Source organism: Rattus norvegicus, chromosome 7, assembly GCF_021556685.1.
Source record: "Rattus norvegicus strain SHRSP/BbbUtx chromosome 7, alternate assembly SHRSP_T2T, whole genome shotgun sequence".
NCBI lineage: Eukaryota > Metazoa > Chordata > Mammalia > Rodentia > Muridae > Rattus > Rattus norvegicus.
In genome coordinates, this window is record NC_141540.1 from 37758918 (window position 1) to 37772723 (window position 13806).

Sequence of the window (13806 nt, forward strand, 5' to 3'; positions counted from 1 at the left end):
TGTGTGTTAGAGACAATGACAGAAACAAAGACAGTGGTTGTGTGTGTGTGTGTGTGTGTGTGTGTGTGTGTGTGTGTTAGAGACAGTGACAGAAACAAAGACTAAGAAACAGTGTGCCTTGGGACTTGGAACCTGAACTTAGCAGACAGTTGTTGGAGACCTGAGCTGCCAGGCATGGGGCTCACAGTGTCTGAGCCACGCTCCTAGCAAGGCTGCAGATGCCACACACTGTTCAGTTGGCCAGATCAGCTCTCAGGTCTGATACCAGACAGTTCCCAGGATGAAGGGGACCTGGGGCAGGGAAGGATGAAGCTGAGACACAGAGTATCGCTTTGGTGCCTCTGTCTGCTTTGTCCCTACAGCCTTCTCTAAGGATAGGTCTCAACAGTGATGCAAACTCGTTGAGGTAAAACTGGATTTGACCTCGGTGTCCACACACACACACAATCCTCCTGAGCGTGATGGCTTCCGTGCACACTCCTACACTCAAGGATGTAGACAGCTTCCAGATGGTTTAAAGAAGGCTGGCAGGCACCAGGATTTGTTTAGATTCTTTTATTATTTTTTTAAATTATTTTTTGAGATTGCAATGATGTCATTTCCCACTTTCCTCTAAAACTTCCCTTCTTCTCTTTCAAATTCAAGACTTGTTTTTACCTTGTTATATATACATGGTTTGTGTGTGTGTGTGTGTGTGTGTGTGTGTGTGTGTGTGTGTGTCCTTAAATACATAAATACAGTCTGCTCAGTATGTATAATGTTACTTGCATATATATGTTTTCAAGGCTTCCTCCCCTTATCTTTTTTCTCTTGTTGAGACAAGACTCACTATGTAGCTGTGGCTATCTTGGAACTCTTTATGTAGACCAGGATAGCCTTTTAACTCAGAGATCTACCTGATTCTGACTCTGACTCTGGCCATCTGAGTCTCTCTCTGTCCCTGTCTTTTTCCCTCCCCTTACACACACACACACACACACACACACACACACACACACACACACACACACACACTGCACATCAGTGCTGGAACTAAAGATTTATATTACCACTCCACCCTTGTTATTTAGTTCCTATGGTATGTTTCATAAATAAATGAGAGTTACTTTCCCTGCCCAGCAAATACTACAAGAGATGGGGGGAAAAAAACCACAGAAAATCATTCCATAAAAGTAGGCTTACTCTCTAAATCACAAGGATGACTCTTTGGGTCACCTTACAGCCATTATAAAACAGACAGCAAATATATCTTTCAATAAACAGATTAGAGCAGATTAGAAACAAATGTCCTTTAGGTCCACACCATGACCTATAATAAAATAGAGATCGGATAGAAACAAAATGAAACAAAACCAAAGACCAGAAGAAAGAAGGCATAAAATAATGTAAGTGAAGACCCAATGGTTGATCACAGAGCAGACACACAACCACGACTGTCCTTGTGCTGCCAAAGCAAAAGTAGATATTAGCCAGGGGCAGATCTCTGTGTAGATATTAGCCAGGGGCAGATCTCTGTGTAGATATTAGCTAGGGGCAGATCTCTGTGTAGATATTAGCCAGGGGCAGATCTCTGTGTAGATATTAGCCAGGGGCAGATCTCTGTGTAGATATTAGCCAGGGGCAGATCTCTGTGTAGAAATGGCAGAGGGTAGAAACACAGTCACTTATGGGTAGAGGATTATGGAATTTTTATACTATAAAATTTCGACTCACCTGTTATTTTTGGCAGGCAATGCCAATTACAGAAACAAAGGGTGGATTCAAATTGGCATTCAACAAATGCCTCTTGCTCCTACTTCTGTTACCTCCACTGACTTATCCTCAGGAAATCTACTTACAACTTCCCCAGGCACAGTTTTCTTCACCTTCGGTACCCACACTTGTTTGTATTTTGTGGATTTGTTTGACTTTCAGATCAAACGTAAGTCACTTGGACCACTACTCACACATAAAAGAATAGTGACATGGTCACTGTCCTTAGGTCATTTTAATGTTCCTCTCCTTGATTGTCACGCAGCTTAGGGAACAGACGTCAGGCCACAGCAAAGTTTCTCCCTTGTCTTTGTAGACCATACACTGTGCTCATAGTCTACATATGCCCAGGAAGCACAAAAAGAAATTATACTTCTTTTTCATGGGTAGTTATATCACAGCCTTCTTTAAACCTGAACACAGCCCACTGACGGTCTGAGGAGGCACTGACTGAGAGTCGCTTGCAAACAGAGGGTTTGTAGACACAGGAAGCTTTAAGACCAAAGACTTGAGCCTTAGTGAGGCTCAGCTGTTAAAGGTCCTTGCTGTTCTTCCAAAGAGCCAAGGGCAGTTCCCAGGACCCACATTAGGTCGCTCACAAGTGCCTATAACCCCAGCTTCAGTGCAGGGAATCAAACACCCTCTACAGACACTTCACCCAGCACTGGCTTTCCACTCACAGCACCAGACTCACATGAGGACCCCTCCTGCCTGTCTCCCTGTCCACTTGACCCTTGACCCTCAGTTAAGTTTTTCGTTCTTCCTTCTGTTTACTACAGAGGCTATCAGAAACATCAACAGAAAAGTCCACACAAAGCAGCAAGCCTGACGCCAGCAGGGCAGAAAGAGGTCAAGCAGACAGGTGTTTCCTCACCCTTCTGAGCCGCTTCTGACCTAATAAAAGAGGAGGGCCATGGAGCAGGCCAAGGACCCAGGGGTGCCTGGCTTGTGGGTGAACAACAAACTGCTGACTCAGATGCACCCACACCTTTGAAGGCCACAGTTCCCAGTTCCCTCCTAGTGTTTGAAGGGAGGGTGGAGGCAGGGAGAAAAGTGGGAAAGGCATTGTGGTCAGGGAGCATTGGCTGCTAGAACAGTGGTTCTCAACCTTCCTAAAGCTGAGACTCTTTTTTGAAAGTCTTTTTTATAATTTACCCTTAATCTTTATTTTTTTTACAATCCAGACTTTATTCCTCCTCCCAGTCCACCCTTTGACTGTTCCACATCCCACACCTCCCATCCCCATCTCCAGCAGGATGTCCCCACTCCATCAGACCTTCCCATTCCCTGGGGCCCCAAGTCTCTCAGGGGTTAGGTGCCTCTTCTCTGACTGAGTCCAGACCCGGCAGTCCTCTGCTGTGTATGTGTCGGGACCTCATATCAGCTGCTGTATGCTGCCTGGTTTGTGGTCCAGTGTCTCGGGGGTCCAGGTTAATTGAGACTGCTGGTCCTCCGACAGGGTTGCCCTCCTCCTCAGCTTCTTCCAGCTTTTCCCTAATTCAACCACAGGGGTCAGCAGCTTCTGTTTATTGGTTGAGTGTAAATATCTGCATCTGACTCTTTCAGCTGCTTGTTGGGTCTTTCAGAGGGCAGTCATGATAGGTCCATTTTTGTGAGCACACCATAGCCTCAGTAATAGTGTCAAGCCTAGGGGTCTCCCCTTGAGCTGGATCACAATTTGGGCCTCTTGTCACTGGACATTCTGTTCCTCAGGCTCTTCTCCATTTTTGTCCCTGTAGTTCCTTCACACAGGAGCCATTTTGGCCAAAGTTTTTAATTGTGGGATGGCAAACCCATTCCTCCACTTGATGCCCTGTCTCTCTACTGGAGGTGGACTCTACCAGTTCCCTCTCCCCACTGTAGGGCATTCCAGATCCTTTAGTTCCTCATGCATGCTGCGGTGACCTCCAAGCAGAACATGATTTCTGTTGCTACTTCCTAGCTGTAACGTTGCTACCCTTATGAACTGTCGTTATTATCTGTGCTTTCCAATGGTTTTAGGCAACCCCTGTGAAAGAGTCATTCGACCCCCAACAAGGGGTCCAGACCCACAGGCTGAGAACATCTGCACTAGACGCTGGCCAACTATTGTTCAAACTCCACCACGGTGGTGGCGTTTCCTTAAACAGAGGGCATTGCCCAGCTGCCGTCTTCTAGATGGAGCTAGCTGGCTCCCTTCTACCTCCTTCTTCCACAGACTGACCTCCTCAGTCATTCAGGAGATAAATACGAAAGGAAAGACAAGCATCTCAGGACTTCCAAAGACTGTAGCATCAGTTTGTCATCAATTTTCCTGTATCTATGTGGAATTTTTTTTCCATCTTTATTAACTTGAGTATTTCTTATTTACATTTCGATTGTTATTCCCCTTCCCGGTTTCCGGGCCAACATCCTCCTAACCCCTCCTCCTCCCCTTACATATGGGTGTTCCCCTCCCCATCCTCCCCCCATCGATGTGGAATTTTTAAAGACATCACTACCCTGTTATTTACCTTCGCAGCTGAGTTGTATTTTCAAACTTCTTCTTTTCATGTTATCTGTCTGTCTGTCTGTCTATCTATACACCCATCTGCCTATCCATCCATGTATCTATCTATCTATCTATCTATCTATCTATCTATCTATCTATCTATCTATCTATCTGTCATCTATCTCTCCATCCATCTACATATCTTTCTTTCTACCCACCCACTCAACCATCCATCCATCCACCCAACCATATATCTATCTATCTGTCTGTCTATCTACCTATCTATTTATCTATCTGTCTGACTACTTACCTATCCAACCAACCACCCATACATACATCCATCCATGCATGCATCCATGCATGCATGCATCCATCCATCCATCCATCCATCCATCCATCCATCCATCCATCCATCTGTCCATCCATCCAACCATTCAGCCACATATCTGTCTGTCTATCTATCTATCTATCTATCTATCTATCTATCTATCTATCTATCTATCTATCTACCTACCTACCTACCTGAGGTAAGTGCACCATCACCCAGCCTCACCCTGAGCCTGGACAAAGAGGGAGGGGCTGTGCCAAACCCATGGCTACCACAGCTTGCTTGCTCAGCAGCTTCAGAGACCCAGGCTTCATGTGCAGTTTTCTCTGCCCACTCTGTCCCTACACTGTGGCAATAATGTGATTGATTGGTTGGTTGGTGGTTTATTGATCCTGCCTGTGTGCACCTGTGGAGGTCAGTGTGTCTGAGTCGTCTCATCAGCCCTGGTTTGGGGTTTTTTGGTTTTTTATTTTCTTTATAACTTACAGTAAGTGGGCAACAGGTGAAGAGTAGCCCAGCATCAGGACGCTAAGGAGCGCACTAGCAGTTTCGTTTGTGGCATGCAGTGGCTCACAGTCAGCTCCTGGGTTATTAAATGGCACTGAATGGACGCTATTGTACATACATTTCTGCTCTCGGGATTGATTATTTTCTGGGGTGTAAGTTCCTAGAATTAGAAAAATTGCAGGGCACAAGAGTTTATGTGCCCATAGTTTTTAAAGCCAGAGAGTTGTTGGGAAGTCACTGACTATTGAATTTAGCCACATTTGTGCAACACATACAAGTTTTTTAATTTTTTAAAAAGTTTATGTTATTTTTCAAGTTGAAGAGATGACTTGGCCATTAAAGGCTAGGCTCATAGTTTTAATTATGTGTATATATGTGTATGTGTATGTGTATGTGTGTGTCTGTCACTGTGTATTTGTATGTGTATGTATGTGTGTGTCTGACTGCTTGTCTTTATGTGTGTATGTGCGTATATGTGTACATACATCTATGTATGTGTGAGTATGTGTGTATGTGTGTGGATATGTATTTGTATGTATGTGTACATGTGTTTGTAGGTGTGTGGCTATGAGTAGATATATGTACATGTCTGAGGGTGTGTATATGTGTGTTGTATATATGTGTGTGTATATGTGTGTGTGCATGTGAATGAAGCTGCCTACAGAGGCCAGAAGAGTGTTCATGATCCCCCAGAGCTGGACTTCCAGGCAGTTGTAAGCTGCCCAACATAGATGCTGGGACCCCAACTCAGGTCCTCTGAAAGAGCAGAAGTCTAAGCTCTTAATGGAAGGGTCATATCTTCAGCCCCCATATACAGTTTGTTTACATTTATTCAAGGAATATAGTTTACTTTGCGCATACTCACTTGTGACTACAGGACTTTGAAACATGTGTTTCCTTTTCTTTGGACAGAACCAGGAGGCAGAACACCATCCCAGGTGCACTCAGCAAGGAGCTCTGCAGGTAAAAAGCAACCAGTTGATGTAGACTTCCTATGTGCCTGGTATGATTAGGGACCGTGGTGGCTTTAGGGGTAAGGGAGGAAGCTTCCTATCAGCATAAAAAGGTCGGAGTGCATCACCTTGCTACTGTTAGCTGGATTGCTTCAGCTTCTCATGGCTAAAACGGTTAACCCAGTGACTGTCATGATGAAGGACAGCTCTCTGGAACCCCATGTAGCCTGTCCCCAGCTATTGACTACTCAGGTGACAACCACCAGGCTGGCACCCTCCAGCACTGCCAGACTGTGCACCTTGGCCCTGTCAGATATAGCTCGCCCTGGGAGCACACCAGCAGCACTTGCTGTGCATTCTCCAGCAGGAGGCGGTAGACTCTCATCATGGTCCTCCTAGCTGCTGAGCACAGTAGAGCCTGCAAGCTGTGGCTCCTGGGCGGAGCATGACTGGACAGAGCTGGGCGGGGCAGGAGCTCCACAGCAGCAGATGACCAAGACCCAGGCAGTGCCAACCAATAGGGCTGGAATAAAATTAGAATAACCTTTATTGTGGACCCTAGTCTTTTCAAGTCCCCTATTCAGGTTTTGAGTAAAGGACATGATGATTACATCACCCCCTCCCCAACTCCAAAACAAAAGAAAGTTGAAATTTAGCCACGGGAGTGATCAGGTTGGAAGAGGTAGCTGCTGTGCGGTGGCCGAGCGAATTGCTGGGAAGGGCTCGCACAGAGACACCAGTGATGTGAATATTTGTGTGTGTGTGTGTGTGTGTGTGTGTGTGTGTGTGTGTGTGTGTGTGTGGTGCTGCATGGTATCTGTGTGGTGTGTAAGTGTGTGTGATAGAGACAGTGACAGAAACAGAGACAAAGATAGAGTATGCCCTGGGACCTGCGCTGGCAAGGCAACAGGGCAGGCACGGGGGCAGAGGGCTCACAGTATCCGAGCGACCCTCCCAGCAGGGCTGCGGGTGCCACATACTGTTCAGTTGGCAAAATCGGCTCTCAGGTCTGATATCAGGTGGTTCCCAGGATGAAGGGGACCTGGGGCAGGAAAGGCTGAAGGTGAGACGCAGAATATTGCTTTGGTGCGTCTATCTTCTTTGTCCCTACAGCCGTCGTGAAGGATAGGTCTCAACAGTGATGCAAACTCCTTGAGGTAAAACTGGATTTCACCTCGGTGTCCACCACACACACACAATCCTCGGGAGTGTGATGACTTCCGTGCACACTACTACACTCAAAGAAGTAGACAGCATCCAGATGGTTTAAAGAAGGCTGGCAGGCACCAGGATTTGTTTAGATTCTTTTCTTCTTATTATTTTTTTAAATTATTTTTTTGAGATTGCAATGACATCATTTCCCACTTTCCTCCTAAATCTCCCTTCTTCTCTTTCAAATTGAAGACCATTTCTACCTTGTTACATATAGCTGATGTGTGTGTGTGTGTCCCTAAATACATAAATACAGCCTGCTCAGTCTGTATAATGTTACTTGCATATACATGTTTTGAGGGCTTCCACTCTTACCATTTTCCTCTTGATGAGACAAGTCTCACTATGTAGCTGTGGCTGCTCTGGAACTCTTTATATAGACCAGGATAGCATTTTAATTCAGAGATCTACATGACTCTGACTCTGGCCATCGTGTCCCTTGCTCTGTTCCTGTCTCTACCTCCCACTCCCTCACACGCACACACACACACACACACACACACACACACACTGCACATCAGTGCTGGGACTAAAGATATATACCACCACTCTACCCTTGTTATTTGGTTTCTAATGCATGTTTCATAAATAAATGAGTTACTTTCCCACCCAGCAAATACAACAAGAGATAGGAGGAAAATACCACAGGAAATCATTCCATAAAAGTAGGCTTACTCTGCGAATCACAAAGATGACATTGGGTCACCTTCCAGCCATTATAAAACAGACAGCAAAAATATCTTTCAACGAACAGATTAGAACAGACTAGAAACAAATGCCCCTTAGGTCTATGCCATGCCCTATAATGAAATAGAAATGGGATAGAAACAAAACAAAACAAAACCAGAAACCACAAGAAAGAGGTTATATAATAATGTGAGTGAAGACCCAATGGCTGCTCACAAAGCAGAAACCACCACAAATGTCCGTGTGCTGCCAGAAAAAAAGAGTAGATATTAGCTAGGGGCAGATCTCTGTGAGTTTGAGGCCAGCCCAGTCTCCACAGTGACACACTGTCTTAAAAAAAAAAAAAAGTTAAAGAAAGGAAGAGGGACGGGGAGTAGAAATGGCAGAGGGTAGGAACACAGTCACTTATGGGCAGAGAATTATTGAATTTTTAAACTATAAAATTTCAGCTCACCTGTTACTTACAGCAGGCAACGCCAATTACAGGAATAAAGGGTGGGTTCACATTGGGATTCAACAAAGGCCTCTTGCTCCTCCTTCTATCACCTCCACTGACCTGTCCTCAGGAAATCTACTTAAAACTTCCCCCAGGCACAGTTTTCTTCGCCTTCAGTAGCCACACTTGTGTCTCCCTGTCCACTTGACCCTTGACCCTCAGTTAAGTTTTTCGTTCTTCCTTCAGTTTACTACAGAGGCTTTCAGAAACATCAACAGAAAAGTCCACACAAAGCAGCAAGCCTGACGTCAGCAGGGCAGAAAGAGGTCAAGCAGACAGGTGTTTCCTCACCCTTCTGAGCCGCTTCTGACCTAATAAAAGAGGAGGGCCATGGAGCAGGCCAAGGACCCAGGGGTCCCTGGCTTGTGGGTGAACAACAAACTGCTGACTCAGATGCACCCACACCTTTGAAGGCCACAGTTCACAGCTTCCCTCCTAGTGTTTGAAGGGTGGGTGGAGGCAGGGAGAAAAGTGGGAAAGGCATTGTGGTCAGGGAGCATTGGCTGCTAGAACAGTGGTTCTCAACCTTCCTAAAGCTGAGACTCTTTTTTAAAAGTCTTTTTTATAATTTACCCTTAATCTTTACTTTATTTTTTTTTTTACAATCCAGACTTTATTCCTCCTCCCAGTCCACCCTTTGACTGTTCCACATCCCACACCTCCCATCCCCATCTCCAGCAGGATGTCCTCACTCTATCAGACCTTCCCATTCCCTGGGGCCCCAAGTCTCTCAGGGGTTAGGTGCCTCTTCTCTGACTGAGTCCAGACCCGGCAGTCCTCTGCTGTGTATGTGTCAGGACCTCATATCAGCTGCTGTATGCTGCCTGGTTTGTGGTCCAGTGTCTGAGCGATTTCAGGGGTCAAGATTAGTTGAGACTGCTGGTCCTCCTTCAGGGTTGCCCTCCTCCTCAGCTTCCTCCAGCTTTTCCCTAATTCATTCACAGGGGTCAGCAGCTTCTGTCCATGGTTGGATGCAAATATCTCTTTCAGCCTCTTGTTGGGTCTTTTGAAGGGCAGTCATGATAGGTCCCTTTTTGTGGGTGCTCTCTAGCCTCAGTAATAGTGTCAGGCCTTTGGGCCTCCCCTTGAGCTGGATCCCAAATTGGGCCTCTTGTCACTGGATATTCTGTTCCTCAGGCTCTTCTCTCCATTTTTGTCCCTGTAGTTCCTTCACACAGGAGCAATTCTGGGTCAGAGATTTTGACTGTGGGATGGCAACCCCATCCATCAACTTGATGCCCTGTCTCTCTACTGGACGTGGGTTCCACCAGTTCCCTCTCCCCACTGTAGGGCATTCCAGATCCTTTAGTGTAGTTCCTCATGCATACTGCAGTGACCTCCAAGCAGAAAACGATTTCTGTTGCTACCTACTAGCTGTAACATTTCTACCCTTATGAACTGTCGTTATTATCTGTGCTTTCCAGTGGTTTTAGGCAACCCCTGTGAAAGAGTCATTCGACCCCCAACAAGGGGTCAAGACATCTGCACTAGACGCTGGCTATGAACTAAAATCCTAACTATTGTTCAAACACCACCATGGTGGTGGCATTTTCTTAAACAGAGGACATTGCCCAGCTGCCTTCTTCTAGATGGAGCTAGCTGGCTCCCTTCTACCTCCTTCTTCCACAGACCAACCTCCTCAGTCATTCAGGAAATAAACACGAAAGGAAAGACAGGCATCTCAAGACTTCCAAAGACTTTAGCATCAGTTCGTCATCAATTTTCCTGTATTAATGTGGAATTTTTTTTTTTTTTTGGTTCTTTTTTTCGGAGCTGGGGACCGAACCCAGGGCCTTGCGCTTCCTAGGTAAGCGCTCTACCACTGAGCTAAATCCCCAGCCCCTAATGTGGAATTTTTAAAGATTTCGTTAGCCTGTTATTTACCTTCCCAGCTGAGTTGTATTCTCAAACTTCTTCTTTTCATGTTATCTGTCTATCTATCTATCTATCTATCTATCTATCTATCTATCTATCTATCTATCCACATACCTATCTACTCACCCATCCACCCACCCAACCATCCATCCACCCACCCACCCACCCACATATCTATCTGTCTGCCTGTCTGTCTATCTACCTATCGATCTATTTATCTATCTCTCTGTCTGTCTAATTTCCTATCCATCCATCCATCCATCCATCCATCCATCCATCTATCCAACCATCCATCTATCTATCTATCTATCTATCTATCCATCTATCTATCTATCCATCCATCCAACCCCATATCTATCTATCTATCTATCTGTCTGTCTGTCCATCTACCTACCTACCTGAGGTAAGTGCACCATCACCCAGCCTCACCCTGAGCCTGGACAAAGAGGGAGGGGCTGTGCCAAACCCATGGCTACCACAGCTTGCTTGCTCAGCAGCTTCAGAGACCCAGGCTTCACGTGCAGTTTTCTCTGCCCACTCTGTCCCTACACTGTGGCAATAATGTGATTGATTGGTTGGTTGGTGGTTTATTGATCCTGCCTGTGTGCACCTGTGGAGGTCAGAGGTGTTTGAGTCGTCTCATCAGCCCTGGTTTGGGGTTTTTGGTTTTTTATTTTCTTTATAACTTACAGTAAGTGGGCAACAGGTTAAGAGTAGCCCAGCATCAGGACGCTAAGGAGCGCACTAGCAGTTTCGTTTGTGGCATGCAGTGGCTCACAGTCAGCTCCTGGGTTATCAAATGGCACTGAATGAAAGCTATTGCACATACATTTCTGCTCTCGGGATTGATTATTTTCTGGGGTGTAAGTTCCTAGAATTAGAAAAATTGCTGGGCACAGGAGTATGTGTGCCCATAGTTTTTAAAGCCACAGGAGTTGTTGGGAAGTCACTGACTATTGAATTTAGCCACGTTGGTGCAACACATACAAGTTTTTTAATTTTTTAAAAAGTTTATGTTATTTTTCAAGTTGAAGAGATGACTTGGCCATTAAAGGCTAGGCTCATAGTTTTAATTATGTGTATATATGTGTATGTGTATGTGTATGCGTGTGTTTGTCACTGTGTATTTGTATGTGTATGTATGTGGGTGTCTGACTGTTCTTGTCTTTATGTGTGTATGTGCGTTTATGTGTACATACATGTATGTATGTGTCAGTATGTATGTGTGTATGTGTGTATATGTATTTGTGTGTATGTGTATATATGTTTGTATGTGTGTGGCTATGTGTAGATATATGTATTTGTCTGAGTGTGTGTGTGTATATGTGTGTTGTATATATGTGTGTATAAATGTGTGAGTACATGTGAATGAAGCTGCCTACAGAGGCCAGGAGATGGTTCATGATCCCCTAGAGCTGGACTTCCAGGCAGTTGTAAGCTGCCCAACATAGATGCTGGGACCCCAACTCAGGTCCTCTGAAAGAGCAGAAGTCTAAGCTCTTAATGGAAGGGTCATATCTTCAGCCCTTATATACAGTTTGTTTACATTTATTCAAGGAATATAGTTTACTTTGCGCATACTCACTTGTGACTACAGGACTTTGAAACATGTGTTTCCTTTTCTTTGGACAGAACCAGGAGGCAGAATACCATCCCAGGTGCACTCAGCAAGGAGCTCTGCAGGTAAAAAGCAACCAATTGATGTAGACTCCCTATGTGCCTGGTATGATTAGGGACCGTGGTGGCTTTAGGGGTGAGGGAGGAAGCTTCCTGTCAGCATAAAAAGGGTGGAGTGCATCGCCTTGCAACTGGATTGCTTCAGCTTTTCATGGCTAAAACGGTTAACCCAGTGACTGTCATGATGAAGGACAGCTCTCTGGAACCCCATGTAACCTGTCCCCAGCTATTGACTACTCAGGTGACAACCACCAGGCTGGCACCCTCCAGCACTGCCAGACTGTGCACCTTGGCCCTGTCAGATATAGCTCGCCCTGGGAGCACACCAGCAGCACTTGCTGTGCATTCTCCAGCAGGAGGCGGTAGACTCTCATCATGGTCCTCCTAGCTGCTGAGCACAGTAGAGCCTGCAAGCTGTGGCTCCTGGGCGGAGCATGACTGGACAGAGCTGGGCGGGGCAGGAGCTCCACAGCAGCAGATGACCAAGACCCAGGCAGTGCCAACCAATAGGGCTGGAATAAAATTAGAATAACCTTTATTGTGGACCCTAGTCTTTTCAAGTCCCCTATTCAGGTTTTGAGTAAAGGACATGATGATTACATCACCCCCTCCCCAACTCCAAAACAAAAGAAAGTTGAAATTTAGCCACGGGAGTGATCAGGTTGGAAGAGGTAGCTGCTGTGCGGTGGCCGAGCGAATTGCTGGGAAGGGCTCGCACAGAGACACCAGTGATGTGAATATTTGTGTGTGTGTGTGTGTGTGTGTGTGTGTGTGTGTGTGTGTGTGTGTGTGGTGCTGCATGGTATCTGTGTGGTGTGTAAGTGTGTGTGATAGAGACAGTGACAGAAAGAGTATGCCCTGGGACCTGGCAAGGCAACAGGGCAGGCACGGGGGCAGAGGGCTCACAGTATCCGCGCAACCCTCCCAGCAAGGCTGCGGGTGCCACATACTGTTCAGTTGGCAAAATCGGCTCTCAGGTCTGATATCAGGTGGTTCCCAGGATGAAGGGGACCTGGGGCAGGAAAGGCTGAAGGTGAGACGCAGAATATCGCTTTGGTGCGTCTGTCTGCTTTGTCCCTACAGCCGTCGTGAAGGATAGGTCTCAACAGCGATGCAAACTCCTTGAGGTAAAACTGGATTTCACCTCGGTGCCCACCACACACACACAATCCTCGGGAGTGTGATGACTTCCGTGCACACTGCTACACTCAAGGATGTAGACAGCATCCAGATGGTTTAAAGAAGGCTGGCAGGCACCAGGATTTGTTTAGATTCTTTTCTTCTTATTATTTTTTTAAATTATTTTTTTGAGATTGCAATGACATCATTTCCCACTTTCCTCCTAAACCTCCCTTCTTCTCTTTCAAATTAAAGACCATTTCTACCTTGTTACATATAGCTGATGTGTGTGTGTGTGTGTGTGTCCCTAAATATATAAATACAGCCTGCTCAGTCTGTATAATGTTACTTGCATATATGTGTTTTGAGGGCTTCCACTCTTATCTTTCTCCTCTTGATGAGACAAGTCTCACTATGTAGCTGTGGCTGCTCTGGAACTCTTTATATAGACCAGGATAGCGTTTTAATTCAGAGATCGACGTGACTCTGACTCTGGCCATCGTGTCTCTTGCTCTGTTCCTGTCTCTACCTCCCACTCCCTCACAGGCACACACACACACACACACACACACACACACACACACACACACACACACACTGCACATCAGTGCTGGGACTAAAGATATATACCACCACTCCACCCTTGTTATGTTTTTACAGTCCAGACTTTATTTCCCCTCCTGGTCCACTCTCTGACTGTTCCACATCCCACACCTCCCATCCCCATCTC

At 45.8% G+C, this 13806-nt stretch overlaps 1 protein-coding gene across 1 annotated transcript in view; it reads left to right on the top strand.

Moving 5' to 3' along the window:
* Window positions 1-13806, top strand: part of Ccdc38 (coiled-coil domain containing 38) — a 70648-nt gene that overhangs the window by 4105 nt on the left and 52737 nt on the right. The window contains exons 3-4 of the mRNA NM_001447180.1: window positions 5970-6020; window positions 11913-11963. Coding sequence (NP_001434109.1) covers window positions 5970-6020; window positions 11913-11963 — 102 coding nt within the window. The remainder of the gene's footprint in view (window positions 1-5969; window positions 6021-11912; window positions 11964-13806) is intronic.